Source organism: Vicia villosa, linkage group LG3, assembly GCF_029867415.1.
Source record: "Vicia villosa cultivar HV-30 ecotype Madison, WI linkage group LG3, Vvil1.0, whole genome shotgun sequence".
In the NCBI taxonomy this organism is placed as follows: domain Eukaryota; kingdom Viridiplantae; phylum Streptophyta; class Magnoliopsida; order Fabales; family Fabaceae; genus Vicia; species Vicia villosa.
Genome location: NC_081182.1, coordinates 87,050,307 through 87,069,993, shown reverse-complemented (window position 1 = coordinate 87,069,993; position 19,687 = coordinate 87,050,307). Strand labels below are relative to the sequence as shown.

Below are 19,687 nucleotides of genomic sequence, written 5' to 3'. Positions count from 1 at the left end.
AAAGGCATCGTGCCTTTGAATAAACCTAACCCGTTTGATGGACCGAATGATTCAAATGAAGCCATGTATCCAACTTTATTGCTTTTAAAACAAACACTAGCATTTAACATACATGAGAGCAACCGTCGCATGTTGAGTTGCTATCAGCCTCGAACCTCTGTATGACTTCAACCCCCTCACGCCTTTCACCGGACCCAGACCTATAATGATATCGTGTATTTAGAAACATTGCACGATGTTGGGTCTAATTTTGTCTTCTCGCGTTTCTATACCACACATTCAAACACTCAAAGTACTACTACTAGTCTACTACCCCAGTCTCATTATTTATCCAACAGTATCACCAAATCAAGTCAATACTGTATTATGCTCCGATCTTCTTCCCAGCAATGTCTCCTTCACCATTACAAATCTTCATCACAATCTTCATCATCCTCTTCCATTTCCATCACTCCTCATCATTCTCCCTCTCGGTAGAAAACCCCGAACATAACTTCATACTCTCACCCAATCACACATTCACCGCAGGCTTCTACCCCGTAGGTGAAAATGCTTATTCATTCGCCATTTGGTTCACACAAAAACAAAAACACCTTGACAACAACAACAACACCGCCACCGTTATTTGGATGGCAAATCGTGACCAACCCGTCAACGGAAAACACTCAACACTTTCTATTCTCAAAACCGGCAACCTCATCTTAACCGATGCAGCCCAATCCATCGTTTGGTCCACAGACACCGCCTCATCAAAACCACTAAAATTACTCTTACATGACACCGGTAACCTCGTTCTTCATGAACTAAACACAAACACAAACTGTTCCAGCAATAACATTCTATGGAAAAGCTTTGACTCCCCAACTGATACACTTCTACCAGACCAAACTCTAACGAGATTCACCAGCCTCGTTTCATCAAGAAGCAAAACAAATCACTCATCGGGTTTCTACAAACTCTTCTTTGATAATGACAACATTCTTCGTCTTCTTTATGAAGGTCCAAGAGTTTCGAGCATTTTTTGGCCAGATCCTTGGGCTACAAGCAACGGTGCTGCTGGAAGTGGTAGCAGATCAACTTACAACAGTAGCAGAATTGCTTCTTTGGATTCATTTGGTAGCTTTAGTTCTTCAGATAATTTCGTTTTCAATACTTCTGACTATGGAACATTGTTGCAACGTAGACTTACACTCGACCATGATGGTAACGTTCGCGTTTATAGCAGAAAAGATGAGATACAAAGTTGGTTTGTTTCCGGCCAATTTAAACAACGATCTTGTTTCATTCATGGGATTTGTGGACCGAATAGTACTTGCAGTAATGATCCGATGAATGGTAGAAAGTGTTCTTGTTTACCTGGTTATGTTTGGATTAATAATCAAGATAATTCTCAAGGTTGCAGACCCAATTTTACACTTTCATGCAGTAACATGACTCATCATGATGAGTTAAGGTTTTTGGCTTTACCTCATGTAGATTTTTATGGATATGATTATGGCTTCTATGAGAATAAAACTTACAAAGAATGTGAGGATCTGTGTTCACACTTGTGTGATTGTGCTGGATTTCAGTATACGTTTTTCTTTACAGCTGATAAGGGTGGTTATTATTTGTGTTTTCCGAAGATCCAGTTACTTAATGGCCATCGTTCACAGAATTTTCAATCATTATTCTACTTGAAATTGCCAAAAAGTAGTGATTTTGTTGATGGGGTTAAGAATCAACAAAATGGGAAGGGAATGGTTTGTTCAAGGAATAGGGTGGTAAAGCTTGAGCGAGGATACATAGAAGAGAAAGAAAATGGTTCCTTGAAGTTCATGCTTTGGTTTGCTGGTGGCTTAGGAGGAGTTGAACTCTTGGGATTTTTTCTGGTGTGTTTTTTCTTGTTTAGGGGTAGCAAAGATTCTAGTGAGGATAGTAACGGATATGTTTTAGCAACAGCAAGGTTTAGGAAATTTAGTTACTCTGAATTGAAACGAGCTACGGAAGATTTTAGTGAAGAGATTGGAAGAGGTGCTGGAGGATCTGTGTATAAAGGTGTTTTATCCAATAATCGAGTCGCTGCGATAAAGCGTCTGCATGAAGCAAATCAAGGAGAGAGTGAGAGTGAGTTTCTTGCTGAAGTTAGCATCATTGGAAAGCTTAACCACATGAACTTGATTGAAATGTGGGGTTATTGTGCAGAGGGAAAGCATAGGTTGTTGGTTTATGAGTACATGGAAAAGGGTACTTTAGCTGATAATCTCTCATCAAATGAACTTGATTGGGGTAAAAGGTATAACATTGCTATGGGAACTGCAAAGGGTCTTGCTTATTTACATGAAGAGTGTTTGGAGTGGATTTTGCATTGTGATATAAAGCCACAAAACATACTTGTTGACTCTGATTACCAACCTAAGGTAGCAGATTTTGGTTTGTCTAAGCTATTGAATAGGGATGACCTTGGTAATTCAAAATTTTCAAGGATAAGAGGGACAAGAGGTTACATGGCACCTGAATGGGTTTTCAACTTGGAAATCACATCAAAGGTGGATGTTTATAGCTATGGAGTTGTGGTGTTGGAGATGATTACTGGAAAGAGTCCAACAACTGGTATACAAATCAAAGAAGAGTTGTGTCATGAGAGATTGGTAACATGGGTTAGGGAAAAAAAGAGAAAAGGATTAGAAGTTGGTTGTTGGGTAGAACAAATTGTGGACCCGACAATGGAAGCAAATTATGATGTTAAGAAAATGGAGACTTTGGCAAATGTTGCTTTGGATTGTGTAGCAGATGATAAAGATGTTAGGCCCACCATGAGTCAAGTTGTTGAGAGACTTCTATGTCATGAGCATAATTATTGATGGTATGCGCAATAATTAGCCATATATCATGGCTATTAATTACTCCATACTTATACTTCTTATGTTTCCATTATTTTTTACTTATATATATACCTTAAGCTAAAATTGTTAGATAATAATAAATTGTAATAATAGTAACAAATTAAATTAACTATATCAGAAAACAGTCAGCCTATTTTGTACTGTTGAATTAATTCTTAATTTTGACTTTAGTATGATTATCCTTTATATCTCATACAAACTCAAGGGTGAAGTGTTGTGAACTCTAAGTTTGATTTTGAATTTAAGAAAAACTGCAATTGAAGTAGGTTTTATCAGAATGTCAGTTGTTTGTTTGGTAGAGGTAATATGAAACACTTAAATGGCTTTGTTTGGTTGAGGTTATGTGTTGGATCTAGAGACCACAATTTGTTTCTTAGGAATTGATGTAGTTGAAGGTGATTTAGCTGTAGGAATTTCTAAATTCTCACTTGCTGCAAGAGATGTTGTATGTGCAGGATTAAAACTTTGAAGCTCATAATTTGTTTCATTGAGTTGTTAGTAAGAATAAGATGGAACCTATTATGACAAGAGATGTTACTCAAGGTAGGTAGATGATCATTAGTATAAACTATTATTTGATGCATGATCAAGTCATGCATGTCAAACATTATATTCTAACCTATTTGATTCCAACTCAATACTATTAACATTTATCTTTTCACAATCTGAAATAGAACAACACTTATTTAAAGATTGATTAGATGAATTAAAAACAGAATTGACACAGGAATTTGGAGGCTTAATGATGTCAAAAGCATATAATACATTTTCAAATATTTAAACATACGAGAGTGTCATTGTTGTCTTGAGATTTAATAGAACAAATGTTAGCATGAAACTAAAAAAATATATATACATTGTTGTCTCCTCCAAATTTAAAACACTAAAAAAAAATTAAAAATAGTAGGAGTATGTAATAAGTTATGTAAAAAGAGAGGTTTAGAAGAATCTATCTATATAATATAAGAAAATTAATGGTTGTGGAAAAGTAAAAAAAACCCTTATTTGATTTTTTGCCACCATATTAAAATTGTGGTTTTTTAGTCTTTGTACCATAAAGTTCTTAATTTTATTATTAAAATAATACAACTCTTATATTTTATCAAATCTCTCTTCATTCTCTATCTTTTTCTCTTTCATCACTTTTCCACTATATATATTTTTTATACACGAAAAATAGTATTTATGATCGAAATATTTTTTAGTCAAAAATGATATGCGGGAAAAATTTATTCAAAAAATATATTATTGATCTAAATATTTTATAAGTTTCTCATCCCTGCTTCCGTAGATACACATCCGGAAGCATCTCCTATTTTGAAAAAATTTGTTTCCTGAAACTTACGGAAGCGTATAAAACATAGTGAAACTTACGGAAGCGTATAAAACATAGTGAAACTTACGGAAGCGTATAAAACATAGTGAAACTTGGGATTTTCCCAATTAATTGGGAAAATCTTAGTTTCGTACGTGCATCTACGAAACAGTCTATTGGCAAAACCTATCAAACATTTTCGTAGATGTAACTACGAAAGATTTTTCCCAATTAATTGAGAATTTGGGATTTTCCCAATTAATCAAACCCCATCAAACATTTCCGTAGATATAACTACGAAAGATTTTTTCCAGTTAATTGAGAAACCTTTCGGTAGATGTAACTATAGAAGATTTTTCCCAATTAATCGAGAATTTGAGATTTTCTCAATTAATTTGTAATTTAATTGGAGATTTTTCCAATTAATTGGGAAATACCAAATTAATTAAGTTTGATGACATCTACGTAATCGTTAAAACATAGTGAAATTTGAGATTTTCTCAATCAATTGGGAAAATCTCATGTTTCCCCCGTGTTTTAAGGGGTTCCGTAGATGCATCTACGGAAAAAACCAATTTTTTTTTAAAAAAAGGTGCTTCCGAAGATGCATCTACGGAAGCGCGAGAGCATTTTTGTCAATTCGGTGGTGCGTGAGAGATGCACGGGGTAGGTTAAGAAATTCCCAATATTTTTATATACGAAAATTTAATATTGATCCAAATATTTTTGTAAATGATACCTAAATAAATATAATATTTGTATACATAAAAAATTTATTATTTACGAAAAATGGTATTTATAATCCAAATACTTTTATTCGAAAATGATAGACAAAAAAATCTATTATTGATCTAAAAAAATTTATATACGAAATTTACTATTTATCCAAATATTTTTGTAAATGATACGTAAACAAAAATGAGGTTTGTATATGAGAAAAAAATCTATTTTTGATCTAAATATTTTTATATACGAGAATTGGTATTTATGATTAAATATTTTTGATCCAAAAATGGTATACTAGAAAAAATCTATTATTAATCTAAATAATTTTTTATACAAAAAATTATTATTCATCCAAATATTTTTGTAAATCATACCTAAATAAAAATAATATTTATATTCGCGAAACAGTACATGTATAATACGTTCATGAACAAATTATTCGCGAAACAGCGTCTCTATAGCCTGAAGATGTATGAATAAGGTGATTTATAGGCTCATGCCAACGCTTTTATTAACATCCTCGCTGATTTGACACAGTTTGGTGTGAAGGATAAAGACATTATTTTAATGTGCTCTTTACCCGACAGACTTTCCTAGAAGAAATGAATCCACAATTTGTTATCTGCCGTATGAGGTAGTATCTTCCTCACATAGGACCTTAGATGCAGCTTTGGGCAAGAGACTCCATCATACTTTGCAAAGACAGGAACTTTGAACTTTGGAGGGATAACAATATCTGAGACTAGCCCAAGATCATTGAAGTTTAAACCAGGTATTTTTTGTATCTCCATTGCTTTCATGTGTTCTTCCAACTGCTGGTATTTGCTATCACCCTGGTCGTCTTCGGAATGATAATTTTCTTCGTTAGAAGAAAGAGAGGGTTTGGCAGAACCCTGGTTGCTGTGATTGTCTCCTTGATCATCTTCACCGACTATTTCAGGGATCGGTGCCTTTTTGGACCTCTTGACTGGGATTTTGACCTTCCTTGCCAGGTGACTTAAACCTACAGATCCCTTGGGCTTCTTTTTCTTCTTGATCATCGGGGATTTCAATTCTTGTTGCCCCTTTGCTAGCTCCAGAATTGCTATCTGAACTTGAGCGTTCTGTGCTTCGAGATTCTTGATGCTTGTTTCGGAATCCATCCCTTCTAACTGAAATAAACAGCGAGGAGATGAGAAACCTGTCATGTGAACCTGTTATGCAATGTTTATGAATGAAATGTATATGCAATGTTTTCAAGGATCTTAGAATTTAAATTTTTTTAAACAAAAGAGAAACAAACATTTATAAGTCAAACAATTTATTTCTTTTTCTCTTTTTTTTCTTTTCTTTTCTCTTTTTTTTTTCTTTTCTTTGCCTCTTTCGGGCTTACAAGATAAAATAAAGAAAATAAAGGATTCCTCAAGCCTCCCATGGACGCTTTCTCTTTGCACCCAGGAACGTGTTGATCTGTTGTTCTTCCTGGAGTTGTCTGGTGAGCTCCAACACTTTCCTCTCATAGTGTTGACAGTGTGCTTTGAAGGTGTCTCTTTCTCCTTTTAGTTGAACCCAAGATTTCTTCAATTCTTCTAGGTCAGACGGCATGTCCGAATGTAGAATAACTCGAGGTTCATCCCCTTCGACTTCTGGCTCAATAGTCATAGGTAGAATAGCGGGATATGGCATGATGAACTTCTGAGCACGAGCACGCACCCATTTGAGGTAAGGCTCCATGGGAATAGAGTTCCATTGTCCTAAGTCTTGCTTTCTACTTTGTAGACACTGCCCCACGCATGTAAAAACCTTCGTCGATATCGTTGGGAATCATCTCCGTAGTCGAACACAATGCCATGGATAATCATGTCATGAGGACCGTTTCTTCGTGCATATCCAAATTGGCGCAAAGCTAAAGAGGGGTTGTAAGTGATGCCTCCCCTGATGCCAAGGAGTGGCACATTAGGGTACTCCCCGCAATGGTCAATGAGAGTGATGTCTCTTTGAAATAAGTTGTTCCACCGGATATCTGAATGAGACAAAGACATAATCCTGCGAGACCATTGCATCCTTTGTTCGTTTCTCAACACTGATCGGGGAAGGTGTAATGTAAACCATCTAGCCAGTAGGGGTACACAGCACATAAGAGTTCCTCGTTTCTTCATGGTACGAGTGTGTAGAGAATGTAGAATGTCTCCCAGCAAGGTAGGTACCGGATTGCGGGTTAAGAAAATCTTGATAACGTGTACACTTATGAATTGGTCGGGATTAGGGAATAAAACCAACCAATAAATCAAAAGAGCCACAACTTCTTTAAAAGCTAGGTAACTTCTGTTTTTTAATAGTGATCGAGCCTTTCCCATTAAGAACTTAGAAAGCAAACCCTTGACTCCACTCTTTGTTTCCCAATTGGTCTCGATTTTTGACTTTCATAAATGTAAGGCAGTAGCAATGATTTCAGGTTTTGGAATCTTTTCTAAACCAGTGAAAGGTAATTGATCTCGAACAGGTAACCCAATTAGTTCAGAGAACTCCTCCAAGGTGGGTACTAGCTGGTAATCAGGAAATGTAAAACAATGATGTTCGGGATCAAAGAATTGGAAAAGGACCCGTATCATGTCTTCTTCAAATTTTGAGGTAACCAAATGGAGTAGGTGACCGTGCTTTTCGGTGAATTGAGCATTTCTGGGAAATTATGATATTAAGTCCTTTAGTTCAGATGGTACTGTTGAGATGTTGATCCGGATATAATCTCTGGTAGCGGGAGCCATTACCTGTAACAACAGAAAAAAGTAAACTCTTTGATCCTTGAAATGATTAGTGAAAAAATGATATGTTTTTATGATGTCATGATGTCAAACATGTGGAAAACACAAACAAATCAAACAATAACCTTAGGTTTAATGGCTTGCATGAGGTTCATAGGTGATACCCTCCCCACTGAAGTTGAGTTGGTTTAAACCTGTCTTAAAATAGTATTCGGGTTATATGATCCTTGGAGACAATATCTCAATACGGCGCTCGGACGACCGATCAAAATATTCCTCGAGGATAACTAACTTCAATCAATTTCAAAGCCAGTCACTTAATAGGCCACAAGTCAAGTTCAACTAAAGGTTCTAAGACAAATTAGTGCTTGATGACATTTCGCAAGCCTAACATACTACTTGATCGTTTTCAAGGAATATCAGTACAGACCAAAATGTCGCACTAACGATGACTACCAGATCAACCGTATCGGTACATGCCGTACAGTTTCCTTGGTCTATTGTCACATACTTAAGTTATCTCGAGATTCGGGTTAGAATCTTTCACACAAGTAAATACCCAAACAAACCTTTTTTTTTTTTAAAATAAAGCAGACAAGACAAGCAATTGAAAACATCGAAGTGATCTAAACTCTAAGGTAACCCCTTTTGAAAACAATTTGTTTTTTTGAAATCCCCAGCAGAGTCGCCAGTTTTGTCGTCCTCGGTTTTTCTCGTGAGATACGAACTGACTCTTCTTTTATTTTTGAGTTTCTAAAAATCAGAGAGTCGCCACCGACTTTTATTTTATCCAATTAAGGAAAGGTTTATAAAAGAAACAGAAAAAGACCTTTAAGAGATTTTGGGTTCGGGGGTAGGTTATACAAAGGAAAGGTATTAGCACCCCTTTGTATCCATGGGCTCTTAATTGCTTAGCTCACTTGTTTGAATCATTTGTCTTGCTTTGAAATGCTTGTATGTAGTTTTAAATACCTTTGTAAATTAACTTTGTAATGATCCTTGTTCGGATGTATACAAAGTGTTTTATCTTTCGAAAGATGTTTTGAAAAAAGATCTTTAACTTCGTAATGATCCTTGTTTGGATATATACAAAATGTTATCTTTTTTGAAAGTTTTGTTTTGGAAAAACAGTGATATGTGAAACATTTGTTGTTTTGTTTGATTTTGAGCATGCAATTAGGATATCTACCCTAAATTTATAAGGTCCTTTCCTATTTTCTTTTGGAAAATTTTCTTTGACTGGATACAGAAGGAAATTGTTTGAATTGTATTTGAAACAGTAGAATTGATTTGAAAAGAGTAACAGAGGGATTACCCTAAGAGGTGCAAGTGTGATTGTGTTTTTTTTCCGGATATTTTTGTCTTTGAAATTAGTGATCTAGCGCTTCAGTTATTATCTTTGACATACACGCAGTTTTATATGTACAGAAATTAAAATGCGGGAATGTAAAATGCGGACAATAAATCTACGCTATTACATTGATTGTGCGAGAAATGTAAACTACGCTATTTACATGAATTTGACAACCTATACACTTATCTATGAATTTAAATTGCAATAAGATAAAGTGAGAATATTTTTTGATTTTTTGATGGTTGATTTTAATTAAAATTAATGCATAATTAATTTAACTAAAAAGCTAAAAATTAGAAATAAAATTTAAAACTAAAAAATTAAGTCTAAAATATGTCCAAGTTGCTTGTTAATTAATTTTAAAATAAAATTAATTTTTTTGGGATTTTTTGAAATTATTTTGGAAATTATTAAGCTAATTAATCAATAATTATACAAATAATTTAAACTTAAAGAGAAAAATATTCTAAATATGTACAAAATTAGTTTATAATATATAAACTTAATTTAATAAAAAGAAAATATTTTTTTCTGATTTTTTGATAGGTTAGAAATAATTAAAAGATGAATATAACCATATTATCTAATTAATTAAACAAAATATTTCAATTATTAAGAAAAATAAAATATTTTTGTGTCAAAAAATAATATATTATTTTATCAACCTAAAAATATTTTTATTATATTTTTTTGATTTTTTAAACTATTTTTAAATAATTTTGCAAAGAAAACAAAATAAAATGGAAAATATATAATTTGTGATCTGGTGTGTCAAAGCTGAGGATCCATAATATAGATAGCAGGCTTATGGGCGTTGGATTGGGATTAAATGAAATCTAAAGGCTGAGATTGAAGAGGTGCATGGTAATACGTGTGGATGGCAAGCATATAGTCTGACTGGATTTAAAATTCACACGCGCGTGAACTAGCCAATCAGAGGACGCCACGTCCTCGTCTTCAACCTTGCAAATACCTGCAACCGTAGGTAAAGGCTTTACCAACGGTTTTGTCTGTCACTACAGCACCTGCATATACTAAAACTTCATACAAGCAAAATAAATAATTTAGGAGACCATGGTTCGACTCAAAATCGTCCCCTGAGTTCAAATATGCCCATAATTTCTCCTAATTTTATCTCTATCATAGATCCCCATTTTTGAAGTTTCGAAACCCTAAAATGGCAACTCCATATACCTGCGATTAAACTCAAATTAAACAAACCAAAAACGTTCTACAAGTTTATATGATCATGAATATGTATTTAAAACAAGTTTATAGTGCATGAATTAGTGTAACCGAGTTCAAATAAAAGTCACTAAACTATGACTTATGGAGCTCGATTCTGTGAGCTTCAAGGTCTGGAAATGATTGGAATAGGTTCAGTGATACTTGAGGAAGGTGTTTGAGTGTTTAGTTGGGATTGAAAATGACTTAAACTTAAAATTCGAATTTCAAATTTCTTTCAAAATTTCAAGTTTGATACAAGAGTGTTACAAGCATGTGTTTGTTTTGAACTTGTCCCTCTATGTTTACTGAAGTATGTTAAGCATTATATGAGCAAAAAGAGTGCTTAAATCTTAAGCTAACAATTATTGATGGCTTTTGAACTTTTGAATTTTTTAATATATAAAGCTTGAATTTCTTGGCCATGGCTTGATTTTTCTTCAACCTCTTGCTCTAGGCCTGCTGTACCATCTCTTTGTTGCAGAAATTAAGCCACCTTGGTGACTCATGCTAAGGACAAAAGGCCTTGGATAATTGTCTTGAACCATTTCTTTCTTAATTTAATTTTAAATGTAATAAAATTAAATTAAAAAGAAACAAAAATATCATGAGCCTCAAGTTGGTCGTGGGAGCCCTTTAGTATCATTAGAAACATGTTTGGATCATGAATACTTGGCCTCTATTGGAAAAAAAAACATTTTTGATCAATGTTGGTTTCATGCATTTTCCCAAAAAATAGCCAACTTCAACAAGGCATATCTCCCTCAATTTTGATCATATGAAGGAGTTCTTGTACTTTTTAGAAACCTCAAGATGTCCTCTACAAGCTACTTTGGAAACCTTTTTGCATTTGGAGAAGTTATCTTGATGTTATGGCCTTTGACAAAAAACCACTTTTTGTTGACTTTGAAAATGACTTGTAATGTCTGAGCTCATATTTTCCAAATGGTGAATCCAATGACGATGGGATCAATTGAATTTGAAAGATAATTGAATTACTTTCAAAACAAGTTTTGGTTGGAATTTTTTGAATGAATGAGGAGAGAGTTATGGTCGGTCAAAGTTCAGTTGACTTTTAAGGAGAAAACCCTAATTTTGAAACTTAGGGTTTTGTTGATTTCTGATCTTTTCTTGATGAAATATGATCAACCATTGATGAAATGATGAATCTTTTGACAAAATATGGATGTTGACAAAAAATTTCATTTTTGACTGTCTGTTGATTTTTCGGTCAAACTGGTCGTCTGTTGACTGTTTGAGCTGCTGACTGTACGTCTGAGCGAATCGAAGTTTGAAAATTTGTCTGGGGGTACTTTGAGACATATGGAGATCCATGAAATCCATTTGAGGTCTCAAAAAACTTATTCTCTTGAAAAAAAACAAAAACCCTAGTTAGGGACTGTTTGTGTAGGAGACAGTTAAGCGTACCTGATTTTTGTGCAGTGTTGAGTCTCTGCTGATCATGTGATTATCAGAAGACTTCTAGAACAAAAATATTTGAATTTTGAAATGCAAAAGATTGACTTGATTGATGGTACAAAACACGGAGAAAAGTGTTGTCAACGGGTTTGACTGTCAACTGGCTGTCCGGGCATTAACGTAACAGTTAAAGTGAAAACTTAACAGTTAAAGTTAATTTTTTCTTTTTGTTTTTGTTGTGTTAGTAGTGAAAAATTTATTTACCTGAGTTGTTAGAAAAACACAAAACATAATAAATAAATAAAATATACCGTACACGAACGAAATTACCGATAATAATCTTGAAAAATATTTAATGCACAGAAAAATAAATATTTAACTAGCAGAAAACACACATAATATTATCTTGATAATTAAACTACAGTACGACAGATAGTACGACATTTAATACTGACAGTACAAATATTACATAATATAATGAACAGTACGACAAATATAATGAACGGTACATTATTTGAAAGCGAAAGATACGACAAACTTTAAAAATGACTATTAAAAACCCATGCTATAAATAACAACATATAAATGAACGGTAGTGTAAGCAACCCAGGTCCGCATTTTTCAGGACTATGCATACATAAAAAGGACATGATCACCACCAAAACAGTGATGACCATAAGAAAAAACGTATCCATCCACTTTGCCATTTTTGCCGGGGAAGAAGAGAAAATAATTATGAAGTAGAAGTTTGAGAAATGAGTTGAAATTTGATGTAAGAATTTATGGAAAAAATGAGAGGTATTTATAGAGTGAAAAGAAGGATAGAGACGTTAGGGAATGAAGTGATACCGTACAAAAAAAAAAAAGGAAAATTTGAGTGGTAGTAGGATTTGAAAGAAAGTGTATGGTAGGGTTTGAAAAGAGAGATGTATGGAATAAAGTTAGGATTTGATTTGAAAAAAAGAGATTTGAAAAGAAAGGAAGAGATTTTGAAAATAATAATATAGTACAAAAATTAGTGGGAAACAAAACCAATAATAATTTAATTGTTACCAGTACAGTCTGAATCCTCGGACTCTGCGCCTGCAAAATTTAATTCTGTACCAATTGCGTCAGTACTATTTATCTGCAAATAAATCTCAAATAAACAGCGTGTGTGAAGTGATAAATAGTACTCGACGTTTGTGTAAGAATAAATTCAACAGCAAACCAAAATACCGTATAAGAAATATTCTAAAAACCGGGTATTCATAAAATCAGGATATTTATGAAATAAAATCCAAGATTATATGAAACTCCCAAATTTTAGACAGAAGTCTGTTGCCTTCTTCTTGAAAAAGATGCGGGCAAATTTTGAGGTATAACAGTTCGACAAGAAGAAAGGCAAAAGTCAGCAGAAGTCTTATAGTGGCGAAGCATCTGGTATTCGATGCTATGACTGTAAGAAGGAGGGTCACACAAGAAAGGTGTGCCCTGAATGCTTGAAAGATCATGGAGGTAAGGATAATGGCAATTCAGCTGTTATACCCCAAAATTTTCCCGTCATATTCCAAGATGGTTTTACTCACCTGACTTGCAATTGCTCAAGACAGTGCAAGCTCACTCTTCTCCTAAGCACAAGATCCACAACTAGGGTTTTTGCTTCTCTTCAAGAAAAATCAAGTTATGACAATTCAAGTGAATCCCATAACCTCTCATATGCCTCAAAGGATCCTCATGCCAACTTGCAAGCTCTGATTTAAAAGATTGCTCACCCAATGGCCCAAACGATCAATAATCGACTAGTTGACCTAAAAGTCAAACTATGGTCAAACCACAATCAAAACTTCTGATTTTTGGTCAACATCCTCATTATGAAGTATCATTCACCATTTGATCAAGGATTGATCATGGTTCATCAAGAAAAGATCAGAAATTAACAAATTCAAAAGCTTCTAAATTAGAGTTTTCATAGGTAAAAGTCAACCGAACTTTGACCAGCCATAACTCTCTCATACTTTCTTAGAAATTCCTCAACCAAAGCTCATTCTCAAGGAAATTTGATTCTCTACAACTTTGATGTTGGTCTCAAGGTCAAGAAATGCTTCCGCATAAGATATATGAGCCAATACATTACAAGTCCTTCTAAAAGTTCGCAAAAAGTCATTTTTTTCTCAAAGTTCATAACTTGAACATGGTAGACTCAATTGAGATGAAACCAAAAGGAGATTTTATAGGACTCTTTGAGCTTTCTATAAAGTATGAGAACACCTCCATATGATCAAAATTGAGGGAGATATGAAGTGTACAAGTTGGGTGAATTTCAAGGGATGCACCAAAACCTAATTGAGCAATTTTGCACTTTTGAACCACTGGGCCTAAGTTTTGGATTTCAATAACATATATGATCCATAAAAGGGCCTACAAAACCATATTTATATTTTTGGCATTTTTATTTTTGTTTATTTTGAATTTTATTCATTTAAATGGCAAATAAATAAAGTAAAATACCAAAAATAAAGAATTAAATCATGGGACTTCATTTTAGATCATATAAAGGCCCAAGAGATACCTTGGAGACCAATGCATTTCGTTGATGCATGGTTGTGATATTATTTTTTATTTATTTTATTTATTTTTTGATTTAAATCAAGGAAAAAAATATAATAAATACTAATTTGTTGCATTATCTGATTTTTGTCAATCAAACATGATTCTTGGGGACCAAGGAAAACAAATATATTTGATGGAGAAGAGAATTGAATGAAAATAGAAAGATTTGCATCAAATTTCAATAAAATTTCCAAAGATTGATTCAAAATATCTTGGCAAGTTTTGGTTGACCTAATTTGTTCTATTATATAAGCATAACAGTGCTATGTGCATGAGAGAGGGTTTTTGGACGGAGGAGACACCAAAAGAATAGGGCTTGTATCCAAAAATTTCAAACAAAACTTGCACAATCGAAGATCAAGTGCCAACCATCTACAATCCATTCTAAACGTTCAAACAGCTTCCTTAAGGTCCCAGCAATCGATCCATACTCTCACACGAGCTTAGGGCATCCTAGAACGCATCAACAAAGACACATCGGTTTGGTTAAATTCTGAATTTCTTTTATTTAAATTCATGTGTTGTTGATTGATTTTTTTTGTCCAGATCGCTTCATATACATGTTTAGAACATGTTTGATGCTTTACATGCAAGCTTTAACGCCGAAATTGACTGTTGCCATTGTTAGGGCAACTCGGCTTATCTTCTTCAAAACTCACTCTACAAGCGATTTCAGGGAAAAGCAACACCATCACCACATTCGCAGACCCCGGTTTAGGGGGGGTAGGGTCAATCTTGATCTTTTGTTTTGAGTGTTTCGCAGGTGTGAAGACCGATCTAACTGGAAGGGACGGCGAAAACCACCACGCGTGGTGGTTTGAAATTCCTAAGCCCCCAATCAATGGTTGCGTGGCTCTTCTGATTGTTCTCATTGGCCAGTCAATCAAGACCTCTTTCTCTCTTCGTTTTCATTGGCTCACGTTAAAGATAAGGGACCCACATTGACTTGCTTTGTTTTTTTATGTTTGTACTGTTTCGCATATTTATTTATTTAAAGTCGTTTTATTAAACGAATGAACATGCAGCACTGTTGGCGAGGGCTCTCCATTGGCATTCTACACGGCCTGGGTTCGATCCCCAGGTATTTACAATGTAATTTTCACCATTTACTTGTGTACAGATTAAATACAGCGCACCCAGCGAGGACTACGGTAAATATCACGTAAGGACCCTCAAGATTTCATCCTCTCCAGATCCAACGGCCCAGAATGCGCATACCCACCATGCTCCTTCAAGACTTTGCCACACCAAATCAGCACCCAACTAAGTGCTCTTTCCAATTTTTCTTTTTATTATTTTATTTAGTTTAATTATATAATTCTTTTTATTTTAGTTTTTTCTCTTGTTTTCTTGTTAGTTATTTTCTACAAAATTCATATTAAATAAATAATGTCATATTTTGTCAATTATTTAATTTTAATCGAAAACTCAATTTTTCCATAATTTTATTAATAACTGTTTTTAAACAATAAAAATTATTATTTTTGTACGTATCTTTTTATCAATTAAAATTCTTAGGTTTGTTAACCTCGATTTATTTATAAATCTTAGAATCCTCAGGTAGGTGTCATCCATTAACGTGTTTTTAAGCCTTATAAACCTTTTGGGTCACAATAAGTTTTCTTAAATAACCCTTTTAGGTTCAGGATCAGGGTTTGTAAATATTTTTAGGGTTTGTAATCAATTAGGGTAGATTAGGGTTTGTAAATATTTTTAGGTTTTGTAATCAATTAAGGTTAGACTAGTTAATGCACTAACCTCTTCCTTTCTTTGCACAAATTTTCAGGGTTATCTCAAGATCTTCCGACTACGCGCCATGCCCATCAAAAAGCTAAGTTCTAATCCTTTTCTTATTTAACTGTTATTTTACCTTTTAATTTTTGCCTTATAAGTTAAATTAGGGTTTGTTTTCAATGCCTAAGAATTCCTCCTACACTCACCCCTATTATTGTCTGTTTAATTCTCAGATGTTCAGAGTCAATCGAAGGTTCGAGGAAGATCAAGGCTCAAGATAAAGATAATTAAATTAATTATTCATATTTCTTATTTTCTGCTTTAATTCCCCCATCCCCGCAGGTGTTTATTGTAATAGCATAGGAACTTTTATTTTTCTTCCTTTTATTTCTGCAATTTTAAACTACGTGGTTAGTAACCCTAGGGAGTGCAAGCCTGCTAAATAACTTAGATCACTAACTTACAAGATAAATATCGTCGAAGTTAACCATGTGATTGTTGCATCCACACACCTTTAAGGTAATCCCTCTTGTTGCCTTTGTTGCCTGTTGCCTTATAATTTTGTTGCCTCTAAGGATGCTAAATAGTCAAAGTCCCCCGATTTTGAGGATACCTAAAGCAATGTTGCCTTTAAAGTTATTGAAACTCCCTCGAAGCTGCCTCAGAATGTCCCTATTGCTAAGGTATCCTCGCCTGTTTCCTAAAGATTAAATGATTATTATATCCTTCCCTTAGACTACCTGCCCACTTTATGGCAAGGGACAGTCTTATGGCGAACGATAATTCTCGATGACCCTTAACATCCAATTGAAAGACTTCTTGCCTTCTCATGGTATGGATAGAACCTTTCACCCTAAGTTTGGGGTTGTGATCGGCCACCAATTTGTACTGTGTTTTCATCAATCTCTTGGCATAAATCTCATCAATTCGGTAACATAATTGTCCGTCTTTCATAGTTTTTATTCGTATTTTGAAAGTCTAGTTTAAGTTGTTTGTTTTGTTTTGATGCTATAATCTCATGGTTTTTAAGATGCTTTGATGCTTGTTTCGGTAGTAATTATGTTTCAGGTCTACGTGTTAAAGTCCACAAGAAGAATGCAGAGCCAAAGTAGCTGGAATCGAAGCAAGGATGAGGATTTGGTGCATACAGTGGTCTGACACGGGTACCCGTGTCATGGGACACGGCCCGTGTCAGGAAGCAGGAAGGAAAATCCAAGATGGCAAATCAGTGGCCTGACACGGCCGCCCGTGTCACGGGACACGGCCCGTGTCAGGAAGTCTGGGAGGAAGAAAATTCAAAGCATGGGACAGGGGGCCAACACGGGCGCCCGTGTCACAGGACACGACCCGTGTTGGCAGGCGCGAGAACTTTTCTTGTTTTCTATTTTTAAAAGACCCCAACCTCATTAAGGGTAGTTCGGACTTTTCACCGGTTCAGAACTTGAATCTGCAATACATAGACCTAATTCTGAGTAGGAGAAGGATCTTGGATCATTGAGAATAGAGAATTACAGAGAAAGAGCAATCAAGGGATTTGGAAGAGATCTTCAAAAGCACTCGCGATTGGAGATCATATCGACCGATAATTTCTTGTAATGACTACATTTACTCTTGTTATTTTCTTAAACACTATGAGTAGCTAAACTATTCTATGCTAGGGTGATGTTCCTAAATCTTTTCATGTAATGACTTGTTAAAACCGTTGTTGATGAATTTGATGTTTTTATAAATTGAGTTTATGATTCAAAGTTTTTAATTCTTTATTATATTGGAAAATATTTTATTGATCTACGGTTAGGGCTAGGCGTGACACACCTCCCTAATGCATTTTGAATTAAAACACTACCGATAAATCGCTTAGGAATAAGGATTTTACTGTAGTGATCATCCATTCTCGATTACAATGCATAATGTCTTAATACTAAATTCAATTATTGAGGAATTGAAATTGACTTTTAAGTACTAAGAAGTTCTCCACTAAGGAATTAGGGAAAACTATTTTATAGAATTGATACACATGTGTAATCACATCTTTTCGTTAACAACGGTGTTCTCAAGGAGTCATGTAAGATTTATACATCAACCTTAGCATGTCTTCTCATATTTGTACCAAATTATCAATTACTTATCGTTTTTAATTATAAACAGTTAGTAGCTTTTATCAAACAAATCAAAAACCAACCATAGCTTTTTGTTCAATTGAAATCTAGTCCTGGCTTATATTTTATCCGCAGTCCTTGTGATCGATACTTGGATAAATCTCCACTTTAATAACTACATCGGTAAAGAGTAGTACACTTGCTATTTCCCGATCAAGTTTTTGGCGCCGTTGCCGGGGACTGCCAAACTATAAGCCGAACTTTAAGTCAATTGAAATTTTGTTGCTCTGCGACCAAAATTTTATTTTTATCTATTATTCTAATTTCATTGCAATTTTGTTATCTGTTCTAACTGTTGTCTAACTGTTTATGCGAGGTCAGACCTCAGCTAAATTTTCCTTTGACACAGAACCATAAAGAGCTTTGCACGAGAGACGCCGCAAGGCGAGAATTGAAAGACTGGCAGCACCAAGTGCAAGTCTTAGTGTTCCAGATCAGGAAAGCGACGACGAAGTGTCTGTGCATTCGGAGCACAGCGACTCGGACTTTGACAGGGAGGTAAATCAGGAATTGGTTAACATGGCTGGAAATCAACCTCCTGCGGAGAGATTGTTAGGGGACTATGGAGGGGCAAATGCTCACCCCAACCGGATGACTATTGTTATTCAACCAGTGAATGTGGCACATTTCCAGCTACATCCATCCACCATTCGCCAGTTAGAGAGCAAGCCTTTCTCCGGAAGAATAAACGAGGATGCAAATAAGCATCTTCAGAGATTTCTCACTACTACAACTTCGTAACTTCGTTGAAGATTGAAGGTCATTCAGAGGAGGCCAAGAGACTTGTGATGTTCCCATTTACACTTACTGATGATGCAGAAGAGTGGTTTTACTCACTTCCGGCTGCAAGTATCACGACATGGCAAGAGATGGAAACAGCATTCCTCAATGAATACTTTCCTACTTCGGTGTTTATCCGAAAAAGATATGATATTGTAAATTTCAAACAAAAAGAGGGGGAATCATTGGGGGATGCATACAAGAGGTTCAAAAGGTGTCTGACTGCATGTCCTACTCATAACATGGACGCTACCGAGCAGATGCAGAATTTCGTGAATGGCTTACGACTTAAGACAAAGCAGCTTATTGATACTGTCGCTGGTGGTTCAACCAATTTTTCTACAGCCACTGTTATCAAAAGGATCATAGAGGCAATTGCGGCTAATGAGCATCTTGAGTTGTATGATCGAACCGTGAACCAACCGGAGGGAAAAATTGATTTGAAGCTGCCAGAGCAGGTTGTTAAGATGGAGGATCAGATTTCTGCAGAGGTAGAGAGAAGGTTAAAAAAGATGAATATTGGAACTCAGACAGTGGCACAGGTGGAACCAGTTAAAGCGGTTCTTTGTGAAATATGTGGTGGACCGCACTTTGCTATGCATTGTGTGGCAACTCAAGAACAGGTTGAGCAGATTTATATGTTGAGGCAGAATAATCCTTATGCCAACACATATAATCCGGGGTGGAAAAATCATCTGAACTTCTCATGGAAAGACCAGCAAGGAAACGTTCAGAAGCCGGTTCAAGGCCAACAACCA

General features: G+C 35.0%; 1 protein-coding gene across 1 annotated transcript; it reads left to right on the top strand.

The window, feature by feature from the left end:
- Positions 1–313: 313 nt before the first annotated feature.
- Positions 314–3,427, top strand: LOC131662129 (putative receptor protein kinase ZmPK1). Its single transcript, XM_058931825.1, has one exon. The coding sequence runs from the start codon at positions 390–392 to the stop codon at positions 2,841–2,843; it is 2,454 nt and encodes an 817-aa protein (XP_058787808.1). The 5' UTR covers positions 314–389; the 3' UTR covers positions 2,844–3,427.
- The last annotated feature ends 16,260 nt before the right edge of the window (positions 3,428–19,687 follow it).